We start from the raw sequence: 20,153 nt of genomic DNA, 5'->3' as shown, positions 1-20,153 counted from the left end.
GTATGCAGAGGACCCCACGCGCTCTGGGCCTGTGTGGATCTGTCCCCAGTCCCCGTGTGGTGTACAGAGGACCCCATGTGGCCCAAGCCCTGTGCGGATCTGGCCCCAGCTCCCTTGGTGCTCCCCTCGGAGGTGCTGACTTCCCTCCCCCTGCAGGGCTCACGCCTGGAACTCCTGTCTCCTTTCTCTTCTTCTGCCTCTCCTCTCCCCACCCCTGTACCTCCTCTCTTCCCAGTTTCTTCAGAGTGAAACTTACTCATGATTCTTTGAAGAAAATTCCCCCCACCCCCAACTTCCGTAAAATGGTTTATTCTGTCCACAGTGGGTTCTCATAGCACACCATTTACTGAAAATCTTTAAATCTCCTGTGTAGTTTTTAATGACTCAGATTATACTACCTTCTGTTTTATTTTAGCATAATATTAAACTCTGCATCAACATCCTTTTTAATAAATATGTATCATCCTGAATTTCTCAAGTTTCGGACATTTAGGTCTCGTAATTCTTCACTGTTAGGAGCTTCTTTATGCATGAAATCCCACCCTCGCTGCCCTCCTCTTTGTACTTTGAATTATTTGTTTTCTTAGGAAAGATTTCTAGATGTGGAATTACTAGGTTAAGAGGCTGGGTGTGTTAAGGTTTATCCTCAGTCGTGTGCTGGCCGATGTCTGACGGCAGGCTCTCGGAGTGGCGGGTGCTGTGCTTTCGTGGTGTCTGCTTATTTCCGTGGCCTCAGCTCTCCCACTGCAGCACCCCCAACTCTTGGGCTTCCAGTGTGTGGAAGTCACGGGCTACGGAGCCAGGAAGGGCCAGTACCCGGTGGCTTCCCCACCTGTGGGGCCAGCTCCCGCACCGCTGCTTCTGGTGACTCCTGCCTGCACTGCCGATCTCCCTCAAGCTAGCAATGCTCCCTAAGCAGCCCTGAGTACTATATGCATTGGGCTGGCTGGAAATGGGCTTTGTCTAAGCTCTTTCTGCCCTCCAGCGTGGGTCCCGGTGGTGGTGCTTCCGCAGCTCTTCCGGGCTTCATGCTGGTACAGCCCCTGACACTGCTCCACTGCCCACGGCCAGGGAAAGCTTGCTTGACTGAGTTTCGTTCTTTCTCCAGAACAGCTGTTCGAGATTGAATGTTTGGGAAACGTTTTGTCGTTTTGACAGCGTCAGCCTTCAGTTCTTGGGTTGTGAAATCTTAGGACAAGAGCACTAGCAAAGGAGCAGTAATTAGTCTGCTGTTAGTTAGAGGCTGTTTCTTCATTCAGTGGTAATTCAGTAATTCCACATCTTGGTCTCCATTGGTGACATCGCCACACGAGATCTCGGAACTTTTTTCCTATACTTTTAAAACACATAATCCCCTTTGTGCATTTCCTGTTACATCGAGCGTGTGGGTAATAGTCATTTGTCAGTTAAGCATGTTTTATGGCAGTGTGAAAATTTCTCCAGACGCTCAAGTTGGCAATTTTGCCCTCTTTCTCTTCTCACGTTGTACTTTTTCAGCAAATTGCTGGGTGGATGGTAGCCAGCTCATCACTGAACAACTTCAATGAATTATATGCTCTCAGCCAAGGAGAAAGGAGCATTTATTTCATAAACCTTCTAAATAGAATTTTTTTTTGTAATTACATTTTGTTTCTTTCTGCTGAGTTCTCTTATAAAAGGAAGTGATTTGCCCACGTTCACACAATGAATCTGTGGCAAAGCCAGTTCTAGAATCCAGATCTCCTAGCCAATGGTTATTTCTGACTGCCATTTACGAAGTCTGTTTACCCAAATAGTTAAACTGGCTTGCTCAGCCTCATTTGGGCTGAATCCTACAGTGATTAAGCTTGCAGGTTTGATTCCTAAAGCAATGAAAGATTTTGGGGTCACTTTTGAATCATCAGAGGACTATTTCATTGTGTTCAGCCTGGCGTCAAATGGATTCTGTCATCTTCCTCTCTGTACGCTTGCTCTTCGTACTTATGCGTGCCTCCTGTGGGTAGAAGAGTTCCTTTAAAACAGATTTGAGCTAACCTCTCTTTATAAATAAGTGGTAAATTTCTCTTTAGTGGTTCATTCCTTCTCTATAGCTCAATTTTAGGTCAGGTTGCTCTAAGAAACTTATTCATGGTCTTATCTAAAAGGATTTTTTTTTTCTTACTACCTTCCTGCCTGGTTGTCTTTGTATTTAGTGTCAGAAATAGGCTCATTTTTTGAAATTAAGCATCCATTTGTACTATCTGATGTCACATTCTAGTTTATATAATTTAAGTATCATTTAGTCTCAGCTCTACAGTTTCAGGTGATGAAACCTAGACTCAGAGAATATTTGATAAACTAGAACTTATCCCCCTTTTTCTCTGCCAGCTAAGAAATGATGACTTTGAGGCTGAAGGTAGATGACTGACGGTGATAGACTGAACTGAACGGAGAGGTCGATGGATTTACTACAATGGGATTTTTGTGGTTATGGTTCTCGTTGGTTGCGTGCTTCTCTTGTTCTCAGTCTCTGAGCCAAGTGCAGATGAGAGTGACCCTATAGATGAGAAATTCAGGCACAGAGGTGTCAAATTGCTGAAGATTAGATGAGAGTAACTCAGAGCCTTTGATAACAGCCCAGGCTTATGGAGTTGTATTTGAAAATTGAAATGCAACATCTCTGTATGAATGGCATTTTCTGGATTGATATGTCTGGGTTCTTCCCAAATAAAAATTGAGGAGCCTTTAGACACCAGGTAAAATTGAACCTTAATATAGTCTATGTTTTTTTGTAACCTATCTAAATTTTTTTTTTTCCCTCTTTAATGGTCTATAAAAATCTATATTTCTGGAGCTAGAAGGACTCCTTTGAGATGAAATAATTTTACCACTTCATTTTACAGGCGAGGGAAGACCTTCCCAAGGTCTTATAATCAATTAATGGCAGGATTAGAACCATACCCACTGGGCTGTAGCTGGTTCTTTTTTTTTCCCCCACCATCAGGCCATTCTCTTCTCTAAGCTGTTTCTAATGTTATAGCCTTTGAATGCCAGCTTCTCCCTTCTCCTCACTTTCTTGCTGGATAAAAGGGTGATTAATGCCTTTGGTAAATTTTTTAAAGTGTGAAGTTGAAGCGAGGATGACATATTAAATGTAGTCAGCCTGACAGATGCCGTCTATCACAGTCTATATGGGGGAACAAAATGAAGAGTTGCCCCCCCATGGTGGTGATGACCAGCTGGACAAGGAAAACTCCAGGAAGGTAGCATCTCCATTCAGAGAGCGTGCATGGTGGGGGCCGCCTCCTCAGGGTGCTCATGCTTCTCATAGGAAATGGTCTCTCAGACCATGCCCTCACTGTCTCACCCAGGAGAATCCCAGGGTTAAAACGTCACTAAGTGGAGAGCCTGTGATGTTGAGAAAGAGTGGTGGCATCAGGGAGGAACTAGCCAGGCACTTGTTCCTTTCCTGAGTCACGCCCAGCTCTCTTTTGCCCCCGTGGACTGCAGCACCCCAGGCTGCCCGGTGCATCATGATCTTTTGGAGCTTGCTCAAAGGCATGTCCATCGAGTCGGTGATGCCATCCAACCATCTCGTCCTCTGTTGTCGCCTTCTCCTCCCGCCTTCAATCTTTCCCAGCATCAGGGTCTTTTCCAATGAGTCAGTTCTTCACATCAGGTGGCCAAAGTATTAGAGCTTCAGCATCAGTCCTTGTAATGAATATTTAGGATTGACTGGTTTGATCTCTTTGCAGTCCAAGGGACTTTCAAGAGACTTCTCCAACACCACAGTTCAAAAGCATCAATTCTTTGGCGTTCAGCCTTCTTTATGATCCACTTCTCACCTCCATACATCCTCTACCCTGGTACTAGGAGTGGAAAATTGAATACAGTTGATGTTGCCTCTTGAGAAACCTATATGCAGGTCAGGAAGCAACGTTAGAACTGGACATTGAACAACAGACTGGTTCCAAATAGGAAAAGGAGTACATCAAGGCTGTATATTGTCACTCTGCTTATTTAACTTCTATGCAGAGTACATCATGAGAAATGCTGGGCTGGAAGAAGCACACGCTGGAATCAAGATTGCTGGGAGAAATATCAATAACCTCAATATGCAGATGACAGCACTCTTATGGCAGAAAGTGAAGAAGAACTAAAAAGCCTCTTGATGAAAGTGAAAGAGGAGAGTGAAAAAGGTGGCTTAAAGCTCAACATTCAGAAAACTAAGATCATGGCATCTGGTCCCATTACTTCATGGCAAATAGATGGGGAAAAGTGGAAACAGTGTCAGAGTTTATTTTTTGGGGCTCCAAAATCACTGCAGACGGTGACTGCAGCCATGAAATTAAAAGACACTTACTCCTTAGAAGGAAAGTTATGACCAACCTAGATAGCATATTCAAAAGCAGAGATATTACTTTGCCAACAAAGGTCCGTCTAGTCAAGGCTATGATTTTTCCAGTGGTCATGTATGAATGTGAGATTTGGACTGTGAAGAAAGCTGAGGGCTGAAGAATTGATGCTTTTGAACTGTGTTGTTGGAGAAGACTCTTGCGAGTCCCTTGGACTTCAAGGGGATCCAACCAGTCCATCCTAAAGGAGATCAGTCCTGGTTGTTCATTGGAAGGACTGATGTTGAAGCTGAAACTCCAATACTTTGGCCACCTCATGCGAAGAGTTGACTCATTGGAAAAGACTCTGATGCTGGGAGGGATTGAGGGCAGGAGAAGAAGGGAACAACAGAGGATGAGATTGTTGGATAGCATCACCGACTCAATGGACGTGAGTTTGAGTGAACTCCGGGAGTTGGTGATGGACAGGGAGGCCTGGCGTGCATGGAGTCGCAGAGTCAAACATGACTGAGCAACTGAACTGAACTGATGCTAATAAGTTAATGGTTTTCCGCCAGCCACCTTCCTCTCCTCCCTCCTTTAACCCCCTGTTTCACCACCCCGTCCGCCTGCTCCTGCTCCCTCTCTTTCCATCTCTTCACCACTCACCTGCCTTCATTCGGTGTATGCTGTGTATCTGTGAACTCATCATGGAGACCTGGAAGCTACTCCCTGCTCTGTAGATGCTCACTGTCTTCTTTTTCTCTAATGGCCTTTATCTTGGAATAATTTTAGATTTACAGAAAAGCTGAAGTATCGTGCAGAGGCTCCCCTCACCTGTTTTAGTTTTCTCTGGTGTTGTCACCTTACATTATCGCAGTACACTTGTCAGAAGAGAGAACCACCATTAATGCATAACCAGTAACTCCACTCTGGAGTTTGTTCAGATTTCACCAGTTTTTCCATTAGCACCCTCCTCCACGCCAGGATCCCATCCAGGAGACTGCATTCTCTTGTCATGTCTCCTCCTCTGGTCTCTAACAGTTCCTCAGACTTCTGTTGTTTTTAGTGATCTTGACAATTGTGAAGAGTTCAGTTATTTTGGTCAAATGCCTCTTAGTTTGGGTTTGTCACTTGTTTACTGATTCAGTTCAGTTCAGTCGCTCAGTCGTGTCCGACTCTTTGCAACCCCATGAAGTTCAGCACACCAGGCATCCCTGTCCATCACCAACTCTTGGAGTCCAACCAAACCCATGTCCATCGAGTCAGTGATGCCATCCAATGATCTCGTCCTCTGTGATCCCCTTCTCCTCCTGCCCCCAATCCCTCCGTGCATCAGGGTCTTTTCAAATGAGTTAGGTCTTCGCATCAGGTGGCCAAAGTATTGGAGTTTCAGCTTCCTCATCAGTCCTTCCAATGAACAACCAGGACTGATCTCCTTTAGGATGGACTGGTTGGATCCCCTTGAAGTCCAAGGGACTCGCAAGAGTCTTCTTCAACATCACAGTTCAAAAGCATCAATTCTTCAGCACTCAGCTTTCTTTATAGTCCAACTCTCACATCTATACATGACCACTGGAAAAACCATAGCCTTGACTAGACGGACCTTTGTTGGCAAAGTAATGTCTCTGCTTTTAAATACGCTGTATAGGTTGGTCATAACTTTCCTTCCAAAAAGTAAGCATCTTTTAATTTTACGGCTGCAGTCACCATGTGCAGTGATTTTGGAGCCCAGGAAAATAAAGTCTGACACTGTTTCCACTGTTTCCCCATCTATTTGCCATGAAGTGATGGGACCAGATGCCATGATCTTAGTTTTCTGAATGTTGAGCTTTAAGCCACCTTTTTCACTCTCCACTTTCACTTTCATCAAGAGGCTCTTTAGTTCCTCTTCACTTTCTGCCATAAGGGTGGTGTCATCTGCATATCTGAAGTTATTGATATTTCTCCCAGCAATCTTGATTCCAGCCTGTGCTTCCTCTAGCCCAGCGTTTCTCATGATGTACTCTGCATATAAATTAAATAAGCAGGGTGACAATATACAGCCTTGATGTACTCCTTTTCCTATTTAGAACCAGTCTGTTGTTCCATGTCCAGTTCTAACTGTTGCTTCCTGACCTGCATACAGGTTTCTTAAGAGGCAGGTCAGGTTGTCTGGTATTCCCATCTCTTTCAGAATTTTCCACAGTTTATTGTGATCCACACAGTCAAAGGCTTTGGCATAGTCAATAAAGTAGAAATAGATGTTTTTCTGCAGCTCTCTTGCTTTTTTGATGATCCAGCAGATGTTGGCAATTTGATCTCTGGTTCCTCTGCCTTTTCTAAAACCAGCTTGAACATCTGGAAGTTCACGGTTCACGTATTGCTGAAGCCTGGCTTGGAGAATTTTAAGCATTACTTTACTAGCATGTGAGATGAGTGTAATTGTGCAGTAGTTTGAGCATTCTTTGGCATTGCCTTTCTTTGGGATTAGAATGAAAACCAACCTTTTCCAGTCCTGTGGCCACTGCTGAGTTTTCCAAATGTGCTGGCATGTTGAGTGCAGCACTTTCACAGCATCATCTTTCAGGATTTGAAATTGCTCAACTGGAATTCCATCACCTCCACTAGCTTTATTTTTAGTGATGCTTCCTAAGGCCCACTTGACTTCACATTCCAGGATGTCTCTCTCTAGCTGAGTGATAACACCATTTTGATTATCTGGGTCATGAAGATCTTTTTTGAATAGTTCTCCTATGTATTCTTGCCACCTTTTAATATCTTCTGCTTCTCTTAGGTCCATACCGTCTCTGTCCTTTATTGTGCCCATCTTTGCATGAAATACTCCCTTGGTATCTCTAATTTTCTTGAAGAGAGCTCTAGTCTTTCCCATTCTATTGTTTTCCTCTATTTCTTTGCATTGATTGCTGAGGAAGGCTTTCTTATCTCTTCTTGCTATTCTTTGGAACTCTGCATTCAGATGCTTATATCTTTCCTTTTCTCCTTTGCTTTTTGCTTCCCTTCTTTTCACAGCTACTTGTAAGGCCTCCTCCGACAGCCATTTTGCTTTTTTGCATTTCTTTTTCTTGGGTATGATCTTGATCCCTGTCCGCTATACAGTGTCACGAACCTCCGTCCATAGTTCATCAGGCACTCTATCTATCAGATCTAGGCCCTTACATCTGTTTCTTACTTCACTGTATAGTCATAAGGGATTTGATTTAGGTCATACCTGGATGGTCTAGTGGTTTTCTCCACTTTCTTCAATTTCAGTCTGAATTTGACTATAAGGAGTTCATGATCTGAGCCACAGTCAGCTTCCAGTCTTGTTTTTGCTGACTGTATAGAGCTTCTCCATCTTTGGCTGCAGAGAATGTAATCAATTTGATTTCAGTATCAACCATCTGGTGATGTCCATGTGTAGAGTCTTCTCTTGTGTTGTTGGAAGAGGGTGTTTGCTATGACCAGTGCGTTCTCTTGGCAAAACTCTATTAGCCTTTGCCCTGCTTCATTCTGTACTCCAAGGCCAAATTTGCCTGTTACTCCATGTGTTTCTTAACTTCCTACTTTTGCATTCCAGTCCCCTATAATGAAAAGGACATCTTTTTGGGGTGTTAGCTCTAGAAGGTCTTGTAGGTCTTCATAGAACCGTTCAACTTCAGCTTCTTCAGCGTTACTGGTTGGAGCATAGACTTGGATTACCATGATATTGAATGGTTTGTGTCGGAAACGAACAGAGATCATTTTGAGATGCATTTTGAGAGTGCATCCAAGTACTGCATTTCAGACTCTTTTGTTGACTATGATGGCTACTCCATTTCTTCGAAGGGATTCCTTCCCACAGTAGTAGATATAATGGTCATCTGAGTTAAATTCACCCATTCTAGTCCATCTTAGTTCACTGATTCCTAGAATGTTGATGTTCACTCTTGCCATCTCCTGTTTGACCACTTCCAATTTGCCTTGATTCATGGACCTAACAATCCAGGTTCCTATGCAATATTGCTCTTTACAGCATCGAACCTTGATTCTATCACCAGTCCCATCCACAACTGGGTGTTGTTTTTGCTTTGTCTCCATCCCTTCATTCTTTCTGGAGTTATTTCTCCACTGATCTCCAGTAGCATATTGGGCACCTACCAACCTGGGGAGTTCATCTTTCAGTGTCCTATCTTTTTGCCTTTTCATACTGTTCATGGGGTTCTCAAGGCAAGAATACTGAAGTGGTTTGCCATTCCCTTCTCAGTGGACCACATTCTGTCAGACCTCTCCACCATGACCCGGCAGTCTTGGGTGGCCCCACATGGCATGGCTTAGTTTCATTGAGTTAGACAAGGCTGTGGTCCATGTGATCAGATTGATGGTCAGCACTGAGAGAGGGAATCAGAAGGCAGACAGACCGAAACTACTTATGATTAAATGGGGTTATATCTGTTGGGGTTATTTTTGGAAAGAGTGCCCCAAAGGTGAAGTACCCTTGTCATCACATCATGTATTAGCTACCTGAAACTCACATGACATTCCTGGTGGTATTAAACTTGATCACTTGTTTAAGGTAGAATTGGCCAAGTTTCTCTGCTGCAAAATTGTTCAGTCACTAAGGCATGACTCTTTGTGACCCCATGGACTGTAGCACGCCAGGCTCCCCTGTCCTTCACTATCTCCTGGAGTTTGCTCAAACTCATGTCCATTGAGTCTGTGATGCCATCCAACCGTCTCATCCTCTGTTGCCCCTTCTCCTCCTGCCCTCAGTCTTTCCCAGGATCAGGGTCTTTTCCAGTGAGTTGGCTCTTCGCATCAGGTGGCCAAAGTATTGGAGCTTCAGCATCAGTCCTTCCAATGAATATTCAGGGTTGATTTTCTTTAGGCTTGACTCGTTTGATCTCCTTGTTGTCCAAGGGACTGTTAAGAATCTTCTGTAGCGCCACAGTTCGAAAGCATCAATTCTTCAGTGCTCAGCCTTCTTTATGGTCCAACTCTCACAGCCATATATGGAAAAACCATACCTTTGGCTATACGGATCTTTGTTGGCAAAGTGATGTCTCAGCTTTTTAATATACTGTCTAGGTTTGTCATAGCTTTTCTTCCAAGGAGCAAGCATCTTTTAATTTCATGGCTGCAGTCACCATGTGCAGTGGTTTTGGAGCTCAAGAAGATGAAATCTGCCACTGTTTCCACTGTTTCCCCATCTCTTTGCCATGAAGTGATGGGATCAGATGCCATGATCTTGTTTTTTGAATGTTGAGTTTTAACCCAGCTTTGTCACTCTCCTCTTTCATGTTCATCAAAAGGCCCTTTTTAGTTCCTCTTCACTTTCTGCCATTAGAGTGGTATCATCTGCATATCTGAGGTTGTTGATATTTCTCCTGGCAATCTTGATTCTAGCTTGTGATTTGTTCAGCCGGTTGCTTCATGTGATGTACTCTGGTTATAAATTAAATAAGCAGGGTGACAGTGTACAGCATTGACTTGCTCTTTTCCCAATTTGGAACCAGTCTGTTGTTCCATGTCCAGTTCTAACTGTTGCCTTTTGACCTGCATACAGATTTCTCAGGAGACAAGTAAGGTGGTCTGGTATTACTAGCTCTTTAAGAATTTTCCAGTTTGTTGTGATCCACAAAGTCAAAGGCTTTGGCATAGTCAAAGAAGAAGAAATAGATGTTTTTCTGGAATTCCCTTGTTTTCCTAATATTCAAAATTATCCCTACTATTTTTTCTTCGGGAACGAGTCACTAAGTTGAGCCCGCACTCAAGGTAGAGAGGGATTAAGCTCTGTCCCTGGAGGGTCTGTATCTACATATATTGCTTGGAAATCTTCTGTAAGGAAGACTTGTCCCTTCACCTTCAAATATCCATCTCATCGTTTATGTCCTTATGGACTCATGGGTACTCATTTGGGGCTGGGTTACAGTCCAGTACTGCGTTCTTTGTTTCCCTGCTCACCTTGTGCTGGCCTTGGCCACTGAGCGCTCCTTTCAGGTGTGTCTGGCGCCCCTTGCCATGCCCCTGGCCTTCTGCTCACTCAGCACTCGCTAGCTTTCTGGTGTACAGTGTGCTCCAGGCTCATCTTCTGTTTTCCCTGCTGTGCGTGCTCAGCCACTCAGTCGTGTCTGACTGTTTGTAACCCCATGGACTGTGGCCCACCAGGCTCCTCTGTCCATGGGATTTCCCAGGCAATAACAGTGGAGGGGGTTGCCGTTTCCTCCTCCATCCCTTCTTCACGCAGGGATTGAACTTGCTTCTCCTTTGTCCCCTGCATTGCAGGCGGCTTCTGTACCACTGAGCTATCAGGGAAGCCCTTTTTTTCCCTCCTCCAGCCCTAGGATTACCCATGTGTCCAGAGAGCCCCTATTCCTTTTACTGGAGAACAGTATTTAGAGATTAAGACCTCAGTGTCTTCTGGAGGAAAGAGACAGAAAATGTGAAAGGTGTGCTGTATGATGTACAGAGGGATCAGGAAACAGAGAAGACAGGGTGACGACCTCCTCTGGGGACCGTCTTCATCAAAAAGAAGAGCTTTCTAGATGGAGATCAGGGCTGGGGGAGCTGCATGCGGGAGGAGCGGGAGGAGACGCAGGTGAGCAGCATCGAAGGCATCTGGCTTTTTAGTTTGGTCTGACTGTGCGCTTACGTACAGCGGTAGTGACCCATCTTTCACTTTTCTCATTACATGAAAATTAGCAATTTTCACAGGCCATATCTCTTTGAGACGGGATCTTCTCTTTGTGAGCCCTGACAATTGGCTGCCCTCCCTGCCTCCCTGTCTTGCTTTCAGTCTTCCTTCTAAATGTATCTAATTCCTCACAGAGGGTGAAGGGAAGAATTTGACAGCCCGGGCCATCAGGACATTCTGTCATCAGGTGTGAGGTCCTTTTGCTTTCTTCTCTTTCCTCCAGCCCTTCACCAAGTGTCTAATAGTTGATGCTTTGGCACAACCAGATACATAGGAGAGAGGAGGGATTAGCAGTGTTTGTGCTGTGAATCTGACACAGTCCCTGCCTCACACGAAGTCTTTTCTGTTCACAGATAACGATTGGCGTGTACGATCCCTGTAACTTAGCACAGTACCCCGGATGGCCTTTGAGGAACCTTTTGGTCCTAGCAGCCCACAGATGGTATTTACGTGTGTGTGTGTGTGTGTGTGTGTGTGCACGCGTGTGTGTGTGTGTGTGAGTCCGTCTGCCTGTTTGTCAGTCTTTGACTGTATGTTTTTGACGTTGTATCTGACTCTGTCTATATTTCTGTTTTCTCAAATGGATTTTTTTGTCATTGCCGGTGTAGAAACCAGATAACAAATCAGTAAATTGTCATGATCCAGTTTCCATTGGTGGTGAGCCTCTAAGCAGGTCTGTTACGGAGCTTCAGATTCCAACCGTATTGCACTGAGGACAGCGTAGAGGAGAGCAGGACCCACAGCTCGGAGATCCCCATCCCAAACTTCTCTAGCCCCCACTTCAGCTGAGTTGTGTTCAGGAAGGATTTTCTTATTGCTGTCGTCCTCCCTTTTTCCCGACCCTAAACTGAATAAAACAGAGGGCAGTGCACATTTGAAAAGATGCCGAACATCATCAGTCATCCAGGAAATAAAATATAACAAGACAGTACTCGTTAATAAAGATAATAAGATGCTGTTATGAAAGATACTACCACACACTCACCAGATAATGAGATACCTACCAGACTGATTTTAAATAGATGACAATACCAAGTGCTGTCGATGATGTGGATGAATCAGAACCCTCAGACATCGCTGGGTACCTGTTTGGAAGTATCTCCCAAAGTTAGAAATATCTATAGCTCAGCAGTTTCCCTCTCAGGTACATAAAACACAGAAATGCACCCTCAGATGCAAGCAAGACACCTATATGGGAATGCCGACAGCAGCATTGTTCTTTATAACCAAACACTGGGAATAACCCAGATCTCCTTGAACAATGAAATGGATAATACAGTGGGGTGTATTCACTGCCATGGAATGCAGTGTTGTAGTCAGCCTGAGTGAAGTACTGGTACTCTTATCAGCACGATGAGTTTAAAAAGCATAGTGTTGAATGAAAGAGGCTGGACCTTTTAAGTTAAAACTTAAGTCCCTACTTAGAAGTTAGAGTAGGAGTTAGAAGTTAGAGTAGGAGTTGCTGTTGAAGGGGCTGTTTTAAGGACTGGGAGGAAGCATGAGTCACGCTGCTGTGTATTTAGGATTTGGGTGTTTACAGTTGTGTATGCTTTACTTAGGTAACGATGTCCACTGGGAGATTGCTAGATCATAGACCTTCCCCAGAAGGAGAGGGTTACATGTGCTTATCCTGGTGGTGAGTCTGTGTAGCCATGGGCTTCCTCACCACGGCCTGCTCTGTAAACTCCTGTGGGAGAAGAGGGACCGGAGGAACTCATGCTTGGTCTTGGAGCTTCTTTTTAATGTATTATGAACATCTTTCCCCCTGCATTCAAGATTCATTTGTCAGAATTATTTCTGTGCAATATGAAATTGTTATATAAAACTCACCTAAAAAGAAATCCGAGCCCGTTCCACACCCAGCCTTTAGATGCTTGGACAAAGGAAGCCTATGTGGATGTGCTCAGAATCTCAGAGGTGAAAGCTGTGTCCACCAAGGGTGTCAGGGGGGTGTCCTTACAGTGACTTGAATCCTCTCCAGCTGGGTTTGGCGAAGCTCTTATGTGAGCTCTCTCTTTTCCTTCCTTGAAAAAACTGAAACATAAACACGCGGGGCTGACACCAGGAGTGCCAGTTTCCAGTCCGTGGAAGTGGTCTGCTTCCGGGACCGCACCCTGCAGGGGCTGAGAGACGTCACCCACAGCATCGTCTTCGAAGTGAAGCTTCCAGAGATGGCATTCAGCCCAGGTAATTTGCCACCTTGGAGAATGCACATAATTACCATTTATCAGAAACCCAATCAATTCAGTTTGGTTCAGTCGCTCAGTTGTATCCAACTCTTTGTGACCCCATGAACTGCAGCACACCAGGCTTCCCTGTCCGTCACCAACTCACAGAGCTTGCCAAACTCATGTCCTTTGAGTCAGGGATGCCATCCAACCATCTCATCCTCTGTCATCCCATTTTCTTCCCGCCTTCAATCTTTCCCAGCATCAGGGTCTTTTCAAATGAGTCAGCTCTTCGTTATCAGGTGGCCAAAGTACTGGAGCTTCAGCTTCAGCATCAGTCCTTCCAATGAATACTCAGGACTTATATGGACTGATTGGATCTCCTTGCAGTCCAAGGAACTTTCAAGAATCTTCTCCAACACCACAATTCAAAAGCATCAGTTCTTTGGCACTCAGCTTTCTTTATAGTCCAACTCTCAATCCATACATGACTACTGGAAAAACCATAGCTTTGACTAGACAGACCTTTGTTGGCAAAGCAATGTCTCTGCTCTTTGATATTCTGTCTAGGTTGGTCATAACTTTTCTTCCAAGGGGCAAGCGTCTTTTAATTTCGTGGCTGTAGTCACCATCTGCAGTGATTTTGGAGCCCAGAAAACCAGTCTGGCCTCACTTTTCTTTCCTGCCTTTACACTGACAGTGGAGGTGAGCTACAGCTCCTGCCTCTTTGTCCCTGGGGGTGTGTCCCTGGGACAAAGGGCAGAGATTCTCCCCAGGGAATTCCCTCAAGGCAGTTTTTTTCAGCCTTGAGGATATTTTTTTTCCTTAATTTTTTGTTTTTGGTTAACAAAGAATCTTTATTCCTTGCCCTTCTTACAGGAAGAATGAAGTATTAATGCACCTACATTTTTATTTGTTACAAAATATTGTGTGTGATCTTATTCTCCATAAACTAGTCAGCAAAAGTGCCATTTCTCCTTCTACATGTAACGTTCTCCATCTTATCCCCACCTCATAAGTTAGGAAATGCAGACTCACAGATATGTTTTTTATACATCTCTATATATATAGATATAGAGAGAGAGATGTGTGTTTGTGTATAGATGGTCTTGCATTTATGTCTGTGTCTGTCTTGAGGTACACATCACAAAGACAGAATAACATAATCAGATTTGAGTAGAAGTTAAGGAGGTAATAGCCATCTCGTGGAGCACCCCTTATGAGGAATCTGACTGCTATGTAAAGTCGGACGCTGTGAGGGCATACTGTAGTTGCTTCATGAATGCTAATTTATGGTAATTTCCCATCTTACCCAAAGTCTGGAACTCTTTCCAAGATGACCCCTTCAGCTTTCTTTGTGCGGCAAGCTCTTCAGAGGACTTTTATATACTTACATGGTTTAGTTTGCTCCTGTATTACAGCACCTGCACTGTCCCAAGGCACCTTGCTTTCTTCAATCTGTGAGTCATGTGCCTTACTGTGAGTGTGTCTTTTGGAGATGAGGAGTGTTAAAATCTCTGCTTGGTCAGGCAAAAGAGGAAGCTGTTTACTTGCTAGTTTGTATCTTTTGTCTCTCCATTGTCTTTTCTTGTTGCTGTTTAGCCGCTCAGTCATGCCTAACTCTCTGCGACCCCATGGACTGAATGAAGCACGCCAGGCTTCCCTGTCCTTCACCAACACCCAGAGCTTGCTCAAACTGATGTCTGTCTAGTCGAGGTTGCCTTGTAGCCATCTCAACCTCTGTTGCCCCTTCCCCTCCCGCCCTCAGTGCTTCCCTGCGTCAGGGACGTTTCTAGTGCGTGTCCTTCATCAACACCCAGAACTTGCTCAAACTGATAGCTAGGGTTGCCGTCTGTCTAGCCAGGGTTGCTGTCCAGCCATCTCATCCTTTGATGCCCGTTCTCCTCCTGCCCTCAGTCCCTCCCAGCGTCAAGGGCGTTTCTTGTGCTTGTGTTTCCCAGCGTCAGGGGCGTTTCTTGTGCTTGTGTTTCTCGTCTTTGGAAGTTTGCGTTTGATATAGCATCCTCTCCAGCCTGCCACCTTTGGGGAGAGGCACTTTTCTTTCAATTTTTAAGATAAAGTCACTAAATTACTCTCTGATCCCTGCGATATCACGGATGCTTGGTGAAGCTGGCAAACCCAGGATATGCCACGCACTTCTACTTGAGAAAGCGGTTTTCTATAGCACAATACTTGATACTTGATATCAAGTGTAGATGATTTACTTTAAGAAAGGCAAATGTTTCTGATGCAGATTGACGTTCTCTGTTTTAGGCGTAAATAAAACTTCATAATGAATAAAACTCGGTATTGTCATGTGAACTGAAGCTGGTAGTTCGGTAGTGTCTTTTCACATTTCTGAGACATCCCAGAGTTGCAATGACAGTGTCGTAAGAAATAATTCTGAACATCCTGTAGCTGCTGCTGCTCTTCTGGTGCAGCCAGGCTCCCTCTCCTTTGCTGACCCAGAGTATTCCTGCAGCTGGCTGAGGGAGGGGCAGAGTGGGAGGCCTCTCCTTTCGGTTCCTGTCCTTGATGTGCAACTTTGTTCAGCTCTCCATTTTGTCCAACTAGGGGAGAACAGAGCCTTATTTTCCCCTAAAATTATTTTTTTCTCATCAGTTTGGGGTATGTCTTATGGGTGTGGGTTAGATGGAAGCAGGGGGCTTCCGTGGTGGCTCCTGCAATGCAGGAGACCTGGGTTTGATCCCTGGGTGGGGAAGATTCCCTGGAGGAGGGCATGGCAACTCACTCCAGTATTCTTGCCTCAAGAATCCTATGGACAGAGGAGCCTGGCGGGCTACAGTCCATGGGGTTGCAAAGAGTCAGACTCGACTGAGCATAGCACATAATATTTTTAAAAAATCATCAATAAGTTTAAAGTACGTCTGATTTCATTAAAATGGCTGTAACATCTTGAGTACAGAGAGGTTTTAATTTGCGATGACATTTTCTTTTTGTTTTAAGCTTTCTTTTCTGTAATAGGAGCAAACTTAGATTGGAGTTACTAATCATAGTACTAGACTGTGTTTCTAAAGTTCCTGTCAAATTTCTGTGCCATGTATTAAAGAAGCATTTTTTAATTTACTGTAAGAACAATAAGGAAATCAAACAAAATGTGAATCAGTAACAGGTTTGAACTTTTTTTTTCCCCAGAAAAATAATTCTGGAGTTCTTCTTCTCTTTAAGATCTCAAATCTATTATTTCAGCTTTAATTTTTTTGTGATGTAAAAAAGGACCAGCCCATAGCACCTGAACTAGATGGCATTTGTCTTCTGGCTTCCTGCTGTGAAAGATGCCTGCAGCCAAGTAGCTTTTGAAGCTACTTGGTTTCCCACTGGTCATCCTAGCCCAGAAATAAAAAATTGTGTAAAGGAAATCAACACCCCTTGGCCCCATAATTATATTGAGCAATATTATTTTAGGAAACAAAGGTTAAAAGCTAATAGGTCCAAGGAAAGGAAAATAGGGTGTTGATAGAAATATAAAAATAGGAAAATTTTCAAAGAAAGCCAGTGTACAATTTGTGACAAATGTAAAATTCCTGCCAATTGTCCTAAAATACCTCTGAACCTTAAATCAAGGAGCTCCTGTTTCTTCAGAGACTGTCAGTTAAAGCAGATACTGGAGGTGGTACTGGAAGGGTAGGTGGCTGAGTGAATTCCCTGCGAAGGAGCTGAGACTGTCTTCTGAATTTGGGGAATTCAGTGAGGAAGGGAAAGTGACTGAGGTCCCCAGGTGTGGGGCATATAAGCGTGGGTGGCCCCCTGGTGCAGGAGTTACAAGACCAGGTTTCCACCAAGGAAACCAGGATTCCATTGAGGTATTCCGCAGAGCACTCGAGATTCTTTTTTTTTTTTTTTTTTTTGAGAGGATTTTGCAGTAGTGGAATAGAGCAGCAGTTACCTGAATGTGTCCCGTGGAGTTTTAATCGGTGTTACAGGGTGAGGGAGTTACGGAGAGCCAGCTAAGACTGGGAAGCTCAAAGCCAAATCAGATGGAGTGGCTCCTTTACTGCAGGTCTCTCTGAGCTTTATCTCCACTACGTGGGAGGGACTCTCCAGGCGGGGGCGGGGGCAGATGGAGACACAGGTAGGGTATGAAGCACTTCCCAGGCCCGTTGGCCACAGGATCTTCATCCTCCAGAGCTTTGCATGGGGGAGGCATTTTGACAACGGCTGGAATTGGAGTTGCAGAGGCCCCCATAGCAGAGGTTAAAAGAGATGAGCAGAGAAGGGAGAAGTCAGGGAAGAGGAGTCTTAATGGAGAGGACAGCTTAGCAGAGAAGTGGTCCCTGGACTGAGATCTGTAGACAGGTAGGCGCGCTGTGGCGGACAGCGAGGCAGGGCGAGAGGGTGACCTAAGTATGAGGAATGCAAGGGGCATGCTGACCTGGGTGGGAAGGTGGGCTGCAGGCACACTGGTGGGGCTTCCTCAGATGAAGACCCCTCCACAGGCCTAGACCCGCTCCAGGTGTAGTCTTCTTTTTCTTTTGTTTTTCTGAGCAGCCTCCAGTAGCAGCAGAAGTTGAGGCAACTCAGGGCAGAGTTGCCAGGGCTCTTTCAGAAGCCCCTGTGCAGGAAGACTGTGCTTGGGTCTGGGGGGTCTCTAAACAAGACTCCTTGTGGCCCAGGGACACAAGGAGGCAGCCAAGGCAGGTGGATGCAAATTCAGGCCTGCACACCTCCTTGAAAAAGACGTCGACTGAAAGCTCATCGAGGTGTGCGTCATCTTGCTCCTTGGACTCATTCTTTATTCTTCTCTCCTTCACTGAAATCGCTGTTTTATTTGTCTCCAGATTGTCCCAAGGCGGTCGGATGGGAAAAGAACCAGAAGGGAGGCATGGGACCGAGGATGGTGAACCTCAGCGAGTGTATGGACCCTAAAAGGTACAGCTTGGAAGCCGTTCCTGCCAGGGTGCACGCCCGGTTCTGTCAGGCCAAGTGCGTTGCCCAGCCCAGGCGGGGCTGGGGGAAGGCAGATGTCAGTGTGTTCATTTGCTCTTGGCCACCTCCTGATTTAAGTTTGGCTGTGAGAATGAATATCAGTGACAGATATCTGAAGGGCACACAGCGTCTGTTTTTCTGGACATCCTAAATGTCGCTCTCGTTGCAAACCCGCCCTCTCAGACCTGTGCACCTCCTCCACCTTTTTGTCCTGTATTCATCTTCCCTGACTTGTGTCCCATTAGCCTACAGGGAAGGCCATGGTAAGAGAGATCTCGCAGAAACCAGTTTTGTACTGAAGGGATGATGTAAGTACTCCCTCTACTGAGGGGACAGAAATTTCTCTGTATCCAGTGTTAGGAAAAGGTTTCCTCTTAAGCGGCTGGTGTGGTTTTAGTCCCGGACATAATAACCCCCATAACCAGTCAGGCTTCCCGTTTCACCTGGGCTCCTGGGAGCTCAGGATCAAATGGGGCCCCGTCATGCTGCAGTTGCCGAGGATTATGGCGGCACACACCACTCTGTGGTAACCGCTGTCCTTGCTTACCCTCCAGCCTCGTGTTGCTTTTCCTTTGATCCTGATTCCCTCCGTTACTTGTTTCTTATCTTCTCATACAAGCTACTTTCTTCCTAAAAAAGGACAGGACCGGGGGCTTAAGTGGGTAACTGGCTGCATAAATAAATAATTCTCTCCTTTCCTAGGTTAGCTGAGTCATCGGTCGATCTCAACCTCAAGCTGATGTGTTGGAGATTGGTCCCTACTCTGGACTTGGACAAGGTTGTGTCTGCCAAGTGTCTGCTGCTTGGAGCTGGCACCTTGGGTTGTAATGTAGCCAGGACGTTGATGGTGAGTTTGCAGCGGTCGAATGGCGCCTCTCAAGCTATGGCTTCTCTTCTTTCACTACAGTCTACCCTCCAGACTTGTGGGTTTTGCATCCAAGAGTAGGAAGGCATTTTTGTTTTTTAAGAAAAAAAAAAAACACCCAAACCAAAAATTAACCAACTAAACAACAACCCCAACAGCCAGGCATATATCTCTATTTTTTTTTTTTTTTTGGTCTTTTTGTTGGATTCCTCCTTCCTTTTTTCTGTTTTTTTTTTTTCCTCTCAGGTTATCTTTCAGTTTTGACTGAAGTTTACATTTTAAAAATATTTGTTTTCCAGCCTGCCTTGATCTTCAAGCAGGAGTTCATTGGCTCAGAAAAAAAAAAAAAAAAAAAAGAATCTCTGGCTGGTTCCAGGAGCTCCCGGAACCCACCCCCTGTGAATACCAGGGGACGACCAACTGCGCCTGAGTGCCGTCTTTCTCCTCCTTGTCTCCCTCCGTCCCTCCTTTCTTTTCTCAGTATCTCTTTCAGCATAAAAGGAACACATGCTTTTGTTATACGGTGGAAGCAGGAACTCTGCCTCCACTCTCATCCCAAGTCCCTTCCCAGAAGAAGCAGACTTTGTCAACTGCTGTGGAGCATCTTTCCCTGTAATTTTCATAGGCGTGTGCAAATACAGAGATGCACTGGTCACCTTTGCTCTTATTTAGGTATTTGTATTTGCAAAGCTTGGACCATTGCAACCTGTTTATAGCAAGTTTCTATTTTTAACTCAATGGAGCAATAATTGTGGTTCTCTATTTATTCCATTTTAGGTACATATAGAATTTTGTTATATGCTGTGCTATGCTTAGTCACCTAGTCATGTCTGACTCTTTGTGACCCCATGGGCTGTAGCCCACCAGGCTCCTCTGTCCATGGGAATTCTCCAGGCAAGAATCCTGCAATCCTTGGTTGCCATGCCCTCCTCCAGGGGATCTTCCCAACCCAGGGATCAAACCTAGGTCTCCCGCATTGCAGGTGGATTCTTCACCGTCTAAGCCAACAGGGAAGCCCATTGTTATATGACTTGCTTCAGTTTATTTAAACAATTTCAGCATATTTTTCTTTTAGAGATGCTGTTGAAATGAACATTCTTATACCTTCACATGTCCATGGGATTATTTCTTTAGGAAAAAAACTCTAGAAGTAGAAGTGCTACGTTAGAGACAATGTAAAACAGCTTTTTTGTTTGAGTTTCTTTAATTAGTGAGGGTTAGTCTTTAAC

The 20,153-nt window shown here is 44.8% G+C and overlaps 1 protein-coding gene across 4 annotated transcripts in view; it reads left to right on the top strand.

Moving 5' to 3' along the window:
* The window catches only part of ATG7 (autophagy related 7), a 268,416-nt gene that overhangs the window by 44,607 nt on the left and 203,656 nt on the right, over positions 1–20,153 (top strand). For all 4 annotated transcript variants that reach the window (XR_005722153.1, XM_040246755.1, XM_040246756.1 and 1 more), the window contains 4 exons: positions 11,298–11,386; positions 13,010–13,131; positions 17,912–18,002; positions 18,762–18,906. Coding sequence is in view for 3 of the 4 variants with exons in the window: in XM_040246755.1 (XP_040102689.1) it covers positions 11,298–11,386; positions 13,010–13,131; positions 17,912–18,002; positions 18,762–18,906 (447 nt within the window). In the remaining variant the exon portion in view is untranslated. The remainder of the gene's footprint in view (positions 1–11,297; positions 11,387–13,009; positions 13,132–17,911; positions 18,003–18,761; positions 18,907–20,153) is intronic.

This window comes from Oryx dammah, unplaced genomic scaffold, assembly GCF_014754425.2.
Source record: "Oryx dammah isolate SB20612 unplaced genomic scaffold, SCBI_Odam_1.1 HiC_scaffold_9, whole genome shotgun sequence".
NCBI lineage: Eukaryota > Metazoa > Chordata > Mammalia > Artiodactyla > Bovidae > Oryx > Oryx dammah.
The sequence above is the reverse complement of the archived record's forward strand: the minus strand, read 5'-3'. Positions and strand labels throughout refer to the sequence as shown.